Source organism: Perca flavescens, chromosome 14, assembly GCF_004354835.1.
Source record: "Perca flavescens isolate YP-PL-M2 chromosome 14, PFLA_1.0, whole genome shotgun sequence".
In the NCBI taxonomy this organism is placed as follows: domain Eukaryota; kingdom Metazoa; phylum Chordata; class Actinopteri; order Perciformes; family Percidae; genus Perca; species Perca flavescens.
The window spans coordinates 13,170,487-13,186,626 of record NC_041344.1 but is presented as its reverse complement, the minus strand read 5'-3'; the positions used below and the strand labels follow the sequence as shown (position 1 = coordinate 13,186,626).

Sequence of the window (16,140 nt, the reverse complement as noted above, 5' to 3'; positions counted from 1 at the left end):
CTTTTGTTTTTACCTCAGGGCACATTATTTTTACCTTACCTGCTGTGATGAAGGCACTCAGCGCAATCACTGCTTTCCAAGCTTTATTCATCCTTCTTGAGGGTTTCAAGGTCTATAGATTCCTTTTTTTTAAATGTACTTCTTCTTAATACCTCTCTAGTCTCAGTCTAGTGATAATTGAGTCTTATGTCCAACTGAGAAAGTCATAACAAGATACCAGGTTAGAAGAAGAAACGTGCAAGAATGAGGTTTATCAGGTTTTGTGTTCCAGCTACGTGAAGTGGGAGTCTTTCAGTCATTACTGGGAAAACCCAGCTCAAACATTCAAAGCATGGAGGAACCTTACACTCACTAAGATTGAACAATTATTATTATTTACTTCCATTATAAACATGCATTAAAGGGTTTCATGCAGTTAAAATATTCCCTTTTATACTGTGTCTATATTTCCTCAAAACAACACATTTATAGGCATAGATGTTACAAAAATGGGATTATCACACCATTGGAGTATGTTCAAGGTTAACTAAGTGCAGCAATTATAGCTATTGCTTGCGTACATAGGCAACACTCAGTCATTAATAGGATCTTTTTTCTTTTAAAGGCTCCAGCTGCTCCAACCGGTCTGTAGCAGGGCGCACAAAGCTGCAGTGAGAGGGAGCTGGATGGATGTGGCTCCAGTACAGCAGTCAGTGCTGCAGCAGGTCCTGGTGACGGTGCATTCTGCAGTTAGGAAGGCTCTGGATTCAGTTTGGTTGCAGAGAGACAAAGCCATGCAGCCTCGAGTCTGAAGGGTCATAAAATGACTGATATTGAAGGCTGAAGGAGGACAAGAAGATCAGAAGAGTGTTAACTTATTTTTTTACATAGAAAATAAAAAAGTACTAATAGGCTACATCAGGGGTCGGCAACCTTTTTGATATGAAGTGCCCTTTTCAAAATTTATTGTTTATTAGTGTGCCATGTTAACATTAAGTGTTATTATGACATCACATCAAAATGTAATATCCAGGGAATCTGTAATTTTATTCCATAGCAACATTTGATAACATGTATTTCTCATAATCAGGACCTTGTAAGTATTATTATTATTGTATATTATTATTATGATTATGGAAACATGGTTTTAGTATGCAGTCCTAATTGGTGGAAAATGGGCTGACAAAACTATCACTGTCAAAGAGCCTGAAGGAAAAGTTGAAGTGGAAAAGCCCAGCTTTAATGATGAATGGACTGATAAGCAGGTCCTGTATGCCTCATTTTCAATGAAACAATGCTGTGGCAAAATAATAACACAACCAGCATCATTATCAACATGAACATAACGATTGCGTCATTCACGTGCATATTAAGTAGCCACATGTATTTGTTTTGGTCTTATAATGCGTCCATATTTGCCGCTCCAGCGGAGAGGATGGTTTCTTCAGCCAGCTTAAGTTTATAAGAATTTGTCCAAATTTCAAGATTCCCTGCAAACTAAGATAAACAGACTACAAACCGACAGCTTTTGTTTTAGCTTGTTTTGTAAAAATGTGCTATTTGCAGAGTATAAAGCTGTGTTTGCGTAAAACAGCGCGGTGGACAAGAGTGTAGTGAGCAGACAGAGCAGATTGAAATATCGCCTCCTGCATGTTTATGCCGGTCTACACAGATGAGTGCACTGATAAGTAGTGACTTTTAACTCACGAAGGTTTAATTGTAGCCTCCTTACAGTAACAAGACTAGCGTTAGTTCATCTGCCCCAGCGGCAGTTGGTAATCCTCTTTGTATTGTTCCCAGTCAGAGATATGAGTCTATCAAACTACCGTAAATAACAGGTCGCGCACAGGCGCCGATTTATGTTTTCATCCGTGGGTGCTCACACGCACACCCTAAAAAAAAAAAAAAAAAAAAAGTAGTCAAAAATGTTTGCATTTCAGAACCTTAGGAAATGGACAGCGGCCGACACGAACACACACGCCATACTAAAGGCGTAAAGTAGCCTATCTTTCAACTCAGGACAGCGCCACTTCTCACAGATAGAGATAGGATTGGGGATGAGAAGTTTAATCAGGTTCGTGGGAAATTATAAATCAATGCCACCGCCATGACCAATCACTCTATGACACACGCTCCACTAAGCACCACCTGCAATGTTTAATATTAAATGAATGTAAAAATGAACTGGGAGTCTGGCACACGTGGGTGCTCAGTCGAGCTCCCACGGTATCGGCACCTATGAGGTCGCGCAACTGTGAAAGATGTAATTTGGCATGCGGATGAGAGAGTGCTTCAGCATTTCAACCATGATTTCAACACATCAATAACTCTCTTGCACACATATTGCCAGCGTGCCATTGGTTAAGGTCCCGCGTGCCCATGGTGGCACGCGTGCCTAAGGTTGCCGACCCCTGGGCTACATCATCACTCTGGGTCTGCAATTCCATATAGCCTAATGGAAGATGTATTCAGACCCTGTACTAACATAATAAGTATATATTGTGTCCTGAGTAAACCTTCCTCCTGCACGTAGGCTATATATATCCAAATATCCCCTGTTAGCTGAAGATAACAATATCAAAGCTGATTGAGGTGGAGCTGATTTGTCTATGTTGTATTCTGGGTAGTTGCATCTATAACAAAGCATCATATTTTGTGATGATCCCATGTTTTGTAAATGATAGTAAGTAATCTGAAGCGTAGTAGCTGCAGCTCCAATACTATCATGTGTATATTTGTGTGTTTACTATTCTAACCGCAGTTGGCCTGAAATGGACTTTTCAGCTGTGTGTGTGTGTGTGTGTGTGTGTGTGTGTGTGTGTGTGGCATTAGAAAGTTTATACTGTTTGTTTTATTTTGGGCATGACAGGTATTGTGCTGAGTTGTGTCATAGGAACAGTAGTCTCCCTTTGCCAGACCATCCACATGCTGCAGAGCAGGGGAGTCTGGTTACTCCACATAACATTCCGGGATGGGAGAAAAATGTGTTCTGGTTTATTGGTATTTCTTTAAACCAATCACAATCGTCAGTGGAAAAGTGGTTCCCAATTCTTCCTTGGGTGACGTACCCCCACAACCCCATAAGATGAGCTCAAGTACTGCTCACCGGCACAGTATTGTTTTCATACAATTGAATTAACAATGTTTAGATTTATATGCATACTAAGAGAAGCAGAACATTTCAACCATTTACCCATTTCTTACTTTTTATGCTAACTTTACTTGGGGTAGCGAGGACTTCTGACTAGGGACCCGTGCTGCTTCCAAGTGTAGTTACTCAATTTGGCCTTGTACACAGTTTTAAAAAAAATCACCCTAATGCTAGGCCCCGAATCCTGGTTAGTTTTTAAAAGTAACAGTATGTCCCAATACATAGGATGTCAAATGCAGTATGCCAAAAATACCAGGATGTCCTACTGCATCTGGTTGCATTTTGCAGTTTTCAAGCCAGTATGCTTTTCTGGCTTTTCTGCCCCCCATTCTTTGTGCAGCATATATGAGCAAGAGGGTCAAAGTTCAAGATGCAATGTTATGAAGAAGTAGTATGTCCCAAATTTATGCATACTACATGCAACAGTACATTTTGTAACACAGCCTAAACATGTTTTTTTTTTTTAAATCTGTTGATGCAGACAGACGATCACTCTTAGCACTCGGCAAACTAGCAGCATGGCTAAATGTTAGCACCATGGGGAACACAATGCATACAGAAATGGGCCATTTAGGTGACATCGCTACACAACCCTGTGCTAATCGAAGTAACAACTGAATTGGTGTGAATGCAACCTAAGAACGGCATGTGGCAAAATGTTTTCTACCCCTATGCTGCACATGCATCGTGGATTTGGTGGTTTTAAAAAAGGGAACCTGTCTATTACTTTTAGCAAACTATATTAATGTGTATTACTTTTGGCTGACTATTTCAACGCTTATCTATTATGCAATTATTTTAACTATTTCAACCATTTAGGGGGTACTTTTTGAGGAAACATTGTAGTACAAATTCAATAGAGTTACTAATATTGTGTACTGAATGATGTTAAAATAGGTGTGAATGTGAGCATGAATGACTCTGTCTCTATGTGTCAGCCCTGTGATTGTCTAGTAAACTGTCCAGGTGTACCCCAGCTCTCGCCAAATGTCAGCTAGGATTGGATGCAGCGCCCCACGACCCTTAAAGGATAAGTGGGTAAGGTAAATGGATGCAATAAAATAAGAGCAAATAGCAGAGGCAACAGATGTTTTTCAATGATTTACTTTATTTTTGTCATATCAAAGTTAAATAAAAAAACAAAACAAAGCATAACAACAGCTACGAAGATTTACGAGCTCAATGTTTCCCTGAAACATCCCATTGATCAACTTCCATGAAGTGGATACCTTAGTTTGGAGATTTTATATAATCTGTCATTAAAATTTAACCCTGACATGACAAGACCTAAGTTATGAAAAAAAGAGTGTCACAGCATATGAACATATAAATAATCATACTTATAAGCAGGGTCCAACATTTATTTTTTTGTCCACCAGCCAAATGGCTAGTGAATGTTCAAATTTTATCACCCATTCAATAGATCACCACTGTTTTTTGGCTGGTGAGTGAAGCAAATCCACCAGCCACTTGCATATTTTACCAGCATTTGGCCGGTAGATGGTGCTAATTTTGGATCCTGCTTATAAGCTCATAAAGTCTAAAGAGTTTATTTCAGATAGTGCTCTTGGCCTTGTGGTATGGTTAAAATATAGTGTATTCCAGTACAAATGGATTTGAGGTGCATCTGACTGCAGCAGTCCGCTGCTGTTTCTGTGATTTTGCGTTAGGCGTATCACAGAATGCTGCCCCACATGGAGGCCAGGGCGGCTACACCAACGGCGGCGGTGAGGGTCATCTTGGTCGATGGGGCGCCGCTGACCTGGACAGGGTTGCAGTTGTTTGATGAGCAACAGTTGACTGTGATCGTGTATGGAACATTCAGCAGGGTGCCGTTGGTGGTGGTGTTGCAGCCAGCAGGCTCCTGGCACCCCTGGGTGTTGAAGCCCACAGAAGTGAGTGAGGTGAAAGCTGAGGAGAAAGGGTTGTGAATACTTTTTACACAGCTGGAAAATAACTGTTGTACATGTCATTAAACACAGTTTGGAGGTCCGTTATTTGAGTGTTTCTATTAGGGATGAGCGAGTACAGCATAATCTGTATCTGTATCTGTATCTGTACTCTGACTGGGCGGGGCCTAACCCGGAAGTAAACAGGATTTAACCCGGAAGTGGGTCGGGTTGTCTTGAAATGGGCGTGGGCTTTAACCGGTATGTTATTTTAAGCATGCAATTGATATGAGTTGATCAGAAATTGATAGTAGTTTCAACTCTAGTTTCTATTTAATCACTGGATTACTTAAATCAACTCAATGGATGGATATCTATCTATCTATCTATCTATCTATCATTCTTGCCTTCACTACCTTAAAATACAAGTGTTTTTGCCTGACAATGAGATGAGTAAAATGAGTAGCCTACTTCACTACTTACAGCTACTACTAAAGACTTGTAAAGAAGTATTTTAATTAAGTAAAATAGACTATATTCAGGATTTTACACACTATAGACATAAAAAATAGATTAAGGAATTGCTAACTGAATCAGTATGAAGATAAAACATTGATATAGTCAGATGGGATACTGGTTTCCCAGCTGGTGTGCTTGTTGATCTATGCGTGACTGGGTGTCACAGTATTGGGGAGTGATTTAAATTTAATCATACCTATGCTGTTATGCAATGTTTGCAAAGAAAAGGGTGTGAGCTTTTAGATAATGAGGAGGAGACTTACTTGCTTTTCCAGTAAAGCAGACACTGGTGTTGGTTGAGCAGGTCACTTGATTGTTGTTAAAGCAGAAGCCCAGCAGACCATACTTGCACTGGTTGCAGGTCAGGGATTCAACTGAAACACAAACAGGTAGATTCAAAATTGTGGGAGGTTTGTGTAGATCTTTCTAAAACCTAACCTGTAATATACTTTACACTTATGAAAGTGATTTTTTCTAAAGAATTTGCGTTAATTTTGTTTTGAAACTAAACACTTTTGGACTACAGATATTGGCAGTGATGTATCATCTATCACACATTCTGCGCTGTGGCGTAAGCAAAATGTGTCAAACCCAACCCAAGCTAAATAAAAAAATCAAACTCAGATTCACCCACCGTTGTCAAAGGAAAAAAAATCAGGTGTGAAAGGGTGATAATCAGTGGTGCGCTTCTATTGTTAAAGTAGGGGTTTATCTGATTTAGAGAGTTAAAAAAGAGACAAAGGGCTATGTTAATATTTAATAAAGGTCAGTTTACCCAAATGACACAAATAAAACTTGTCTCAGTTTACTCTAGTGATAGCCTGATAGCTGTCAAAAGTTGTAGTTTCCCTTCCTCAGATTTTGAGATATCTGCCTCTGCAATTGTTTGCTGTCACCACAATTCAATAGAGGTATATAATTTCATTTTTATTGGAACTACATTTACATTACATGTCATTTAGCTGATGCTTTTATCCAAAGCTACTTCCACTTAAGTACTTTCAACCACGAAGGTCTAAATTTTCAACCATGAAGGTCCAAACTTTCTTCCAAAGAAATAGTCCCTTTACATTTTATTAAAGTTTGTGAATTATCCGGAGTAATTGTTTTTGGCAACACATTGCTGTTGAGTTTTCCCAATGTAATTTGGGTGAGCTGACCCCTTCTCAGAGAACTAAATTGGTTCCCTTAGCTACATGTTGGAGAAGCATCATGAGTTTTCTAAGTGTTAAGAAATTCATCAGTTGCAGTAGTTTAAGGATTTGTTAAAGAAGAACGTGGATGAAATTGATCCACCATTGGTTTGTGCTAATGAAATGATTCGGATTTGTGCATAAAAAGTTGAATTCACTTTGTCTTCTTTAATTAGTTATGATTCAATTGAGTGATAAAACAACACTAAGAAAATAAGTCAAAAGGCTTTGAAAATATTACTATATATTGACATTAACATACAGACACTTTCCAGTAATACATTTGTGATAATTGATTGATAATTGTTAAATCTTACCCAGCATAAAAGATGCAACAGCTGCAATGATTCCAAATAGGATCTTTCCCATCTTGATGTGTTGGTTTGGTTCTTGGTTTCTACTCAAAGACAAAAAGAATCCTTCCACCCAGGTGATCGGATGCTGTGTGTAGCAAAAACTGATGAGCTTGTTTGGTGATGGCTGTATTTATACATGAGACAGGTGATGGGAGGGGACAAGAGGGGGGTTTCAGTTCTTTTGTCATCAGCTTTACCTCGGGGGAAGAGCCACTGAGAGTAAAGGGTGATTGAACCAGAGAAACATCTGACTTAATACTCTAAGCTGTACAAACTGCCTGAACCTGTCATTCAAGTAAAAGAGTTAGTCATTGACGAGTCCTAATTTATACAATATAGTGAATTTGCTTGTAATATTTTCATTTAATTGTCATTAAACGTGCAAAACTCTTTTCTATCACATGACGCAGAGAAGCATCAAGTCTTCAATTTTGATAAGCTAACACCAGAGAATATTTGGCATTTTAGCTTGAAAAAGGATTGATCAACTGATCAATCGACCAATTCTTTCAGTTCTAAAGCATATTGTTGTTGCAAGGAGAACAGTAAAGTTGAGAAACAAATCTGTATTGCATATGTCTTCTAAAGAGGAAATATGGAAGAAACACCGACATTTGAGTTAAAAACAGGTGTGTTATGAAACCAATGATCTAATTTTCGCATAAGTATCACCTACTTTTTATATCATTAAACCTCTGGATCACAAAGGTCAGACTACACTCAATAATGCTTCATGTGAATTATAAAGAAATAGTACTTTGGTTATTTAATGATGATTTGAAAGCTCTTTGTTTGCAAGCAGCTTTTGTGTGTTTACTATTCTAACCCCAGTTGGCCTGAATGGGCTTTTCAGCTGTGTGTGTGTGTGTGTGTGTGTGTGTGTGTGGCATTAGAGGGTTTATACTGTTTGCTATGGGCATGACAGGTATTGTGCTGAGTTGTATCATAGCAACAGTAGTCTTGCTTTTCCAGACCATCAACACAATGCAGAGCAGAGGTCTGGTTACTCCACACAGCATTCTGGGATAGGAGAAAAATGTGCTCTGGTTTATTGGTATTTTTTTAAACCAATAACAATCGTCATAGGCGGCGCTAAGCTCCGCACCGAGCCGCTGTAAAATAGTTGTGCGAGAGAAAACTCAGATTGGACAGATAGTCTAGCTAGCTGTCTCATTTTACCATGCAGAGATCTGAGGAGCAGTCAACCATAGTCCTCATAAATCTACAGGAGTCTTAAAATTCCAACACAAAGAAAGCTGAAGGAAATGGTCATCTGCAAAAAGGCATGCATCCGGTGGAATTTCCTGAGGCACCAGAGCAATCCTGGAAGTTAAACGTCAAGGATATAAAGTATAGCAACAGCAACAATGACTGAAAGTAAAGGAGTAGCAGACTGACAGACATAAACATAAACACTGGTTTTACTGAACCTGGTTACTTCAAGGTTAAAGAAAGTAACACTATATTACATTTTTCACCTTACTATTGGCCTAAGTGCTAAGTTGTAAATTACAGTCCAGTATTTCTAGCAATGAACTGCTAATTATCATGATTTAGCCCATTTACAGTAAAAAAAAAAAAAAAAGTCCTCTAAATTAAATTACAAAATACATTGTTTGTTCACACTCTAGTATGACACATTAATCCCTTTCTGATCAGCATGACATATATTGTCTTGGAGCAGCCTGGTATCACAAAAAGGCCTATGAATAACACAGCAATTTCTTTAACCCAGGAGACCTGAAGTAGGTTTCAAATGAGCTTCATCAGCTCAGGGAATCTGCTTTTATGTTAAAGGTGTGCTATCACTGGGCATATAAAATAGATAGATAATCATGACATTGATATTTGTCAACAAATACTCTCTAAAATAATGAGGGTTTTTGACAAGAGGGAAGTTTATTAAAAAGCCAAACAAAGAACAAAGAACTGGCTTTGTACGTGTGTGTGTTTGTGTGTCATGAGTGTGTAAGTATGACAAAATAATCTAAATTCAAAAGTCAATTTATAAGCATAGAATAGAATAGCAATTGAATGTACAAACATGAGAGTATCAATCTCCTTATCTAACTCTCAGCAAGAAAGAAGTATTTCTCAAAAATGCCAGACTATTAACTACTGCTTTGTTAGTTTAATGTCTGCAACATCCAAGCCTTGTCTCAGAGAAATTACATGAGCATATACCATCATATCAATCATTTAGGAGGTTTTGTTCCAAATAAAGAGAAAATACAAATACAACGCAAATAATGTATTGTAGTTGCCTTCAACAGCCTGCAAATCTAGACTGATACATTAGTCTGGAAAGGTTTTGAAATACATGATTACATTAAAGCTTCAGTGCGTAACTTTTTGATATTAATAAACGTTACAGACAAGCCATTGCCAAATGAGTTGCTACAAAGCTAATCAAGACTATCAGCTCCACACAACTCTCTCTGTATTTCTGGTGACTTTCCCGTGCGGAAACTCAAGTGAAGATAATTACCTCTTCTGAAGAGTCCATTATGTTTTTTTAATCCTCCGTGTCCTCCTTGGCTACTAGCAACTGCGTGGAGGAGGGGTGGGGGTGTATGCGTGATCACGTAAGGCTTGTATCATGTGGAGGCGCCGACAGTTTTGTTGTCATTAGCCTACTTAGAATTCCTCATGGGGGCGACAGAAACTACGCACTATAGCTTTAATGAGGTGTTAAAATGTATTTAAATTACATAGAAAAGTATAGATATTCAGTCCTGATATAGTATAATAACAGCTACAAATTTCTGAGCTGAGTCATATCGTGCAGCCAGTATCTCTCCATTATATATCATGGGGACACTTCCTTAAGGCATATTTAAAAGATGATGGATTTTTAAAATGAGAAGCAGCAACCAATTTTCTTCCTCCTATATTCTTCTTTAAAGGGCCCACTGGTTCCAAACTGCCACCAGAGCAGCACCCAGAGCTGCAGTGAGAGGCAGCTGGATGGAGGCAGCTCTGTTACACAGGTTGGTGCTGCAGCAGGTCCTGGTGATGGTGTAGTTAACAGTCAGTATGGTTCCATTATCGTTTACGCAGTTGGAATTTTCTATACAGCCTCGTTCATGGATATCCAACAGGTCGGCACTAAACTCTAGAGGAAGAAAGAGGAGATACTTTTTGTTGTGATTCCTACGTGTTTGGAACAGAGTTTCAAGTTTCAAGTGACATTTTGAACAGAAGTTGATAATATATGATAGTTTATGACAATGTGCAGTATTCAAAGCATGTTGGGGATTTAAAACTCTTAACGAAACAACTAAAACAAAGTCAGTGTTACAGATAACACACGTGTATTCATTTATAAATCCCAGTAGGCCAATTCAGAGGGTAGAAAATGTGGAAAGAAATCCAATTTAAATACATTATTGTTCCCTGTTTTAGCTGTGGCCCGTGAACCTCTGTAGTATCAGAGGAAGATGAGGTATAATTGAGTTACTGGGCGTTTTTGGCATCATGCAAAAATGATTAATGAGTCATTCAGCTGATTGTCTTACTGGCTACTGCACTGAAGCACCTGTCCTGAGCTTTGGTGCAATTTACAGAAGCCTTGAGGAAGCAGGTGCCGAGGATCCCGTCATCACAGGTGTAACAGGAGAGGGGCTCAACTGTGGAGACAACAAACCAATAGCAAAGTGTAAAGAAGAATGTTTTTGGATCTCAAAGTATCAATCTTTTGTCATATACTGAAGGAAAATAAAGTTAAATCAATACATCCGGCTCCATCCAGTTACACCTGATATCAAACAAGCACCTGCTGTAATCACAAAGTACACATCAAGAGTTGGTTACATAAGCTCTCAAGGTGAACACTGGCTGCAGATGTGTCATCTAAAACGGAATCCAGGATACATGTGTATGACTTTGAAGCAAGTTTTGAGATTTTCTGCCTCCACCTGGATACATTGGAGGTGACTGCCTTTTGTTTGTGGTTCTCAAAACGTTGAAAAATGACATTTTACAGCAGCTTGTTTTTCCAGATACACCGTAAAAAAATGTTTACCGTGTGTTTTGTCAAATTCTGCAAAATAAAAACAAAACTACAGTGTCAGTTTCTGGTTTGTGGCAGAAATAAGATGGATTATATCTGAAAACCTGTGCAAATAAAACAAAAACAATTTGCTAAATAGTACTAGAAGTATGTGATACAATATGTTTTTTTTTTGTAATTTGGGTAAACTGAACCTTTCAATGCAGGACAGTTGTGATTTTCTTAGATGAAGCATTTGGTTGCTTCAAAGTCATATATCCTGCCCTGCGTTACAAACAAACACATCAAATAACATCACACATTTTAAATTGAATTAAACAATTGTGCTCTGACAACATATATCTGCAAAAATCACTTTCATTATTTCTGGATACCCTTTGTCTTTATGGGCTGGAATAAGGGTTAATAAGATTTTGAGTTTGTGAAAAGACATTCAGAAATAATTTTAAAGCCTATAAATAAGCATGAGAAATTCTAGTATGTGGAAAAAGATTTGCAGTTTTGAGAATACACAGTTAAAGTTACATGTTTTATGTGAGTTTCTCATGCAGAGTTTTGTCACACATTCACAAAAGGTGATATAAAACCACAGGCTTGGAATTACTTCTGAATACAGCTCAAAATCTTATTGATCGTTATTTGAGCCCATTCACAAAGTTAAAGGTTTTTGTTTTCCATCCACAAAATAGAGTCAAAAATCTCCTACCTGTAACAAACAGAGTCAATAATGCTGCACAGCTCCACAGAAATTTGTTCATCCTGATGTTCTTAGATGGGGAAAATACCACAGTGTTGGTCAGTCTCTAAATTTTTAAGATCTTACTGTTTCAGAAGCTGTGGGATTCAATTGTGAAGAACAAGGACTCACGGTCAACATATTTATACATGGGGAAGTTATATCAGTAGTACGTCAACAGTAGGGATAAGAAAGTTTGCAAGGGGTGACATATTCCCGTAACAGGAAGTGCAACTTTAATGTACAGTCCTTCAGTGGAAAAGTGGTTCCCAACACTTCCTTGGGTGACGTACCCCCACAACAGTGAACCTTCCCTGAATAAATAAAGGTTAAATAAAAAAGAATGTCAAATGCAGTAGGCCCTATGCCAAAAATACGAGGATGTCCTACTGCATCTGGTTGCATTTTGCAGTTTGCAAGCCAGTATGCTTTTCTGGCTTTTCTGCCCCACATTCTTTGTGCAGCATATATGTGCAAGAGGGTCAAAGTTCTAGATGCAATGTTATGAAGAAGTAGTATGTCCCAATTGTATGCATACTACATGCAACAGTACACACGATTTGTAACGCAGCCTAAACATGAAAATGTCCATAATCAATCATGACCATTGTTTTCTACCCCTTTTCTGCACATGCATCGTGGATTTGTTGTTTTTAAAAAGGGGAACCTGTCTAGTCATTACTTTTAGCAAACTATATTAATGTTTATTACTTTTGGCTGACTATTTCAACGCTTAACTATTATGCTATTATTTTAACAATTTCAACCATGTACGGGGTACTTTTGGGGGAAACGTACTAAAAGTTGAATAGAGTTACTAATATTGTGTACTGAATGATGTTAAAATAGGTGTGAATGTGAGCATGAATGACTCTGTCTCTATGTGTCAGCCCTGTGATTGTCTAGTAAACTGTCCAGGTGTACCCCAGCTCTCGCCAAATGTCAGCTAGGATTGGATGCAGCCCCCCACGACCCTTAAAGGATAAGTGGGTAAGGTAAATGGATGCAATAAAATAAGAGCAAATAGCAGAGGCAACAGATGTTTTTCAATGATTTACTTTATTTTTGACATCAATGATAAATAAAAAAAAAAAAAAAAAAGCATAACAGCAGCCACGAAGATTTACGAGCTCAATGTTTCCCTGAAACATCCCATTGATCAACTTCCATGACGTGGAAACCTTAGTTTGGAGATTTTATATCATCTGTCATTAAAATTGAATCCTGACATGACAAGACCTAAGTTATGAAAAAAAGAGTGTCACAGCATATGAACATATAGATAATCATACTTATAAGCTCATAAGGTCAGAAGAGTTTATTTCAGATAGTGCTCTTGGCCTTGTGGTATGGTTAAAATATAGTGTATTCCAGTACAAATGGATTTGAGGTGCATCTGACTGCAGCAGTCCGCTGCTGTTTCTGTGATTTTGCGTTAGGCGTATCACAGAATGCTGCCCCACATGGAGGCCAGGGCGGCTACACCAACGGCGGCGGTGAGGGTCATCTTGGTCGATGGGGCGCCGCTGACCTGGACAGGGTTGCAGTTGTTTGATGAGCAACAGTTGACTGTGATCGTGTATGGAACATTCAGCAGGGTGCCGTTGGTGGTGGTGTTGCAGCCAGCAGGCTCCTGGCACCCCTGGGTGTTGAAGCCCACAGAAGTGAGTGAGGTGAAAGCTGAGGAGAAAGGGTTGTGAATATTTTTCACAGAGTTTGAAAATAACTGTACATTTCATCAAATACAGTTTGGAGGCACTGGTCCATTATTTGAATGTTTCTATTTAATCACTGCATTGCTTTTAAATCAACTGAATTGATGGATATCTATCTATCTATCTATCTATCTATCTATCTATCTATCTATCATTCTTGCCTTCACTACCTTAAAATACAAGTGTTTTTGCCTGACAATGAGATGAGTAAAATGAGCAGCCTACTTCACTACTTACAGCTACTACTAAAGACTTGTAAAGAAGTATTTTAATTAAGTAAAATAGACTATATTCAGGATTTTACACACTATAGACACAACAAATAGATTAAAGAATTGCTAACTGAATCAGTATGAAGATAAAACATTGATATAGTCAGATGGGATACTGGTTTCCCAGCTGGTGTGCTTGTTGATCTATGCGTGACTGGGTGTCACAGTATTGGAGAGTGATTTAAATTTAATCATACCTATGCTGTTATGTAATGTTTGCAAAGAAAAGGGTGTGAGCTTTTAGATAATGAGGAGGAGACTTACTTGTTTTTCCAGTAAAGCAGACACTGGTGTTGGTTGAGCAGGTCACTTGATTGTTGCTTAAGCAGAAGCCCAGCAGACCATACTTGCACTGGTTGCAGGTCAGGGATTCAACTGAAACACACAGAAGAAAGCACAAAAGTTGAAATAAAAAACACTTTACGCTGTAGAATTTCCACAGTAGTCATCAAACATAGATTAAAACAGGGAAGGTTTTTAGACCAGGGGTCACAAGTAGTCATCAAACATAGATTGAAAAAACAAATTTGCTCAGGCCTTTAGGGGAGGTGAAGACATTGGTCATGTTAATGACCAATAATTTCAACAAACTTAACAAGGTGGGTAAATAATATCAATATTCAATTTTCATTTTTAGAACAGGCCTGAGGGCTACTCATGTGGTCCTTGGGGCTAAAACTCAGGGCATCCACCCCTGGTGTAGACCTTTCTAAAACCTAACCTGTAATATACTTAACACTTATGGCAGTGACTTTTTCTAAAAAATGTATCATCCATCACACATTCTGCGCTGTGGCGCAAGCAAAATGCGTCAAACCCAACCCAAGCTAAACAATCAAACTCTGATTAACCCCACCATTGTCAAGGAGAAAAAAATGTAATTTCTTCGTGGTTTTCAGTTTTTTAAATACATAATTTGGGTGAGCTGACCCCTTCTCAGAGAACTCAAACTTGGTTCCCTTAGCTACATGTTGGAGAAGCATCATGAGTTTTCTAAGTGTTAAGAAATTCATCAGTTGCAGTAGTTTAAGGATTGGTTAAAGAAGAACGTGGATGAAATTGAGCCACCATTGGTTTGTGCAAATGAAATGATTCTTATTTGTGCATAAAAAGTTGAATTCATGGGGTGGCCTCTAGCTCACCCGGTGGGAGTGTTTGCCCCATGTTGGCTGAGTCCTGCAGCGGCGCATGGTTCGAGTCCGACCTGCTGCCCTTTGCTGCGTGTCATTCCCCATCTCTCTCCCCCTTTCATATCTATCCACTTTCTAATAAAAGGAAAAGCCCCCAAAAAAATCTTTAAAAAAAAAGTTGAATTCACTTTGTCTTCTTTAATTAGTTATGATTCAATTGAGTGATAAAACACTAAGAAAATAAGTCAAAAGGCTTTGAAAATATTACTATATATTAACATTAACATACAGACACTTTCCAGTAATACATTTGTGATAATTGATAATTGTTAAATCTTACCCAGCATGAAAGATGCAACAGCTGCAATGATTCCAAATAGGATCTTTCCCATCTTGATGTGTTGGTTTGGTTCTTGGTTTCTACTCAAAGACAAAAAGAATCCTTCCACCCAGGTGATCGGATGCTGTGTGTAGCAAAAACTGATGAGCTTGTTTGGTGATGGGTTGTATTTATACATGAGACAGGTGATGGGAGGGGACAAGAGGGGGCTTTCAGTTTCAGTCCTTTTGTCATTAGCTTTACCTCGGGGGAATAGCCACTGAGAGTAAAGGGTGATTGAACCAGAGAAACAAGCTGTGTACAAACTGCCATTCAAGTAAAAGAGTCAGTCATTGAAAATTCCTAATGTCTACAATATAGTGAATTTGCTTGTCATTTTTTCATTTAATAGTCAGTAAAAAGTGAAAACCAGTGCAAAACTCAGAAATAATCAGTTTTCTATCACATGATGCACCAAATCTTCCATTTTGATAAGCTTAAACCAGAGAATATTTGGCGTTTTAGCTTGAAAAAGGATTGATCAACTGATCAATCGACCAATTCTTTCAGCTCTAAAGCATATGGTTGTTGCAAGGAGCTGTATCGAAGAAAAAAAAAAAAAAAAAAACACTATTGCATGTGTTCTGATAAGGAAATATGGAAGAAACGCACCAACATGAGTTAAAAACAGCATGTGTTATGAAACCAATGATCATACTTTTCAAAATCAAACATTTCAAGCTTTCATGATCCGTTTTCACATAAGTATCACCTACTTTTTTATATCATTAAAGCCTCTGGATCACAAAGGCCGGACTATATTCAATAATGCTTCATTTGAGTTATAAAAAGATGGTCCTTTGTTATTT

At 38.3% G+C, this 16,140-nt stretch overlaps 1 protein-coding gene across 1 annotated transcript; it reads right to left on the bottom strand.

Moving 5' to 3' along the window:
• Positions 1 to 4,310: 4,310 nt before the first annotated feature.
• LOC114568773 (long neurotoxin LNTX28-like) lies at positions 4,311 to 7,169 on the bottom strand. Its single transcript, XM_028598422.1, has 3 exons — positions 7,049 to 7,169; positions 5,802 to 5,912; positions 4,311 to 5,041 (listed from the first exon to the last, which is right to left on the bottom strand). The coding sequence occupies exons 1-3, from the start codon at positions 7,098 to 7,100 to the stop codon at positions 4,806 to 4,808; spliced, it is 399 nt and encodes a 132-aa protein (XP_028454223.1). The 5' UTR covers positions 7,101 to 7,169; the 3' UTR covers positions 4,311 to 4,805.
• Positions 7,170 to 16,140: the final 8,971 nt, after the last annotated feature.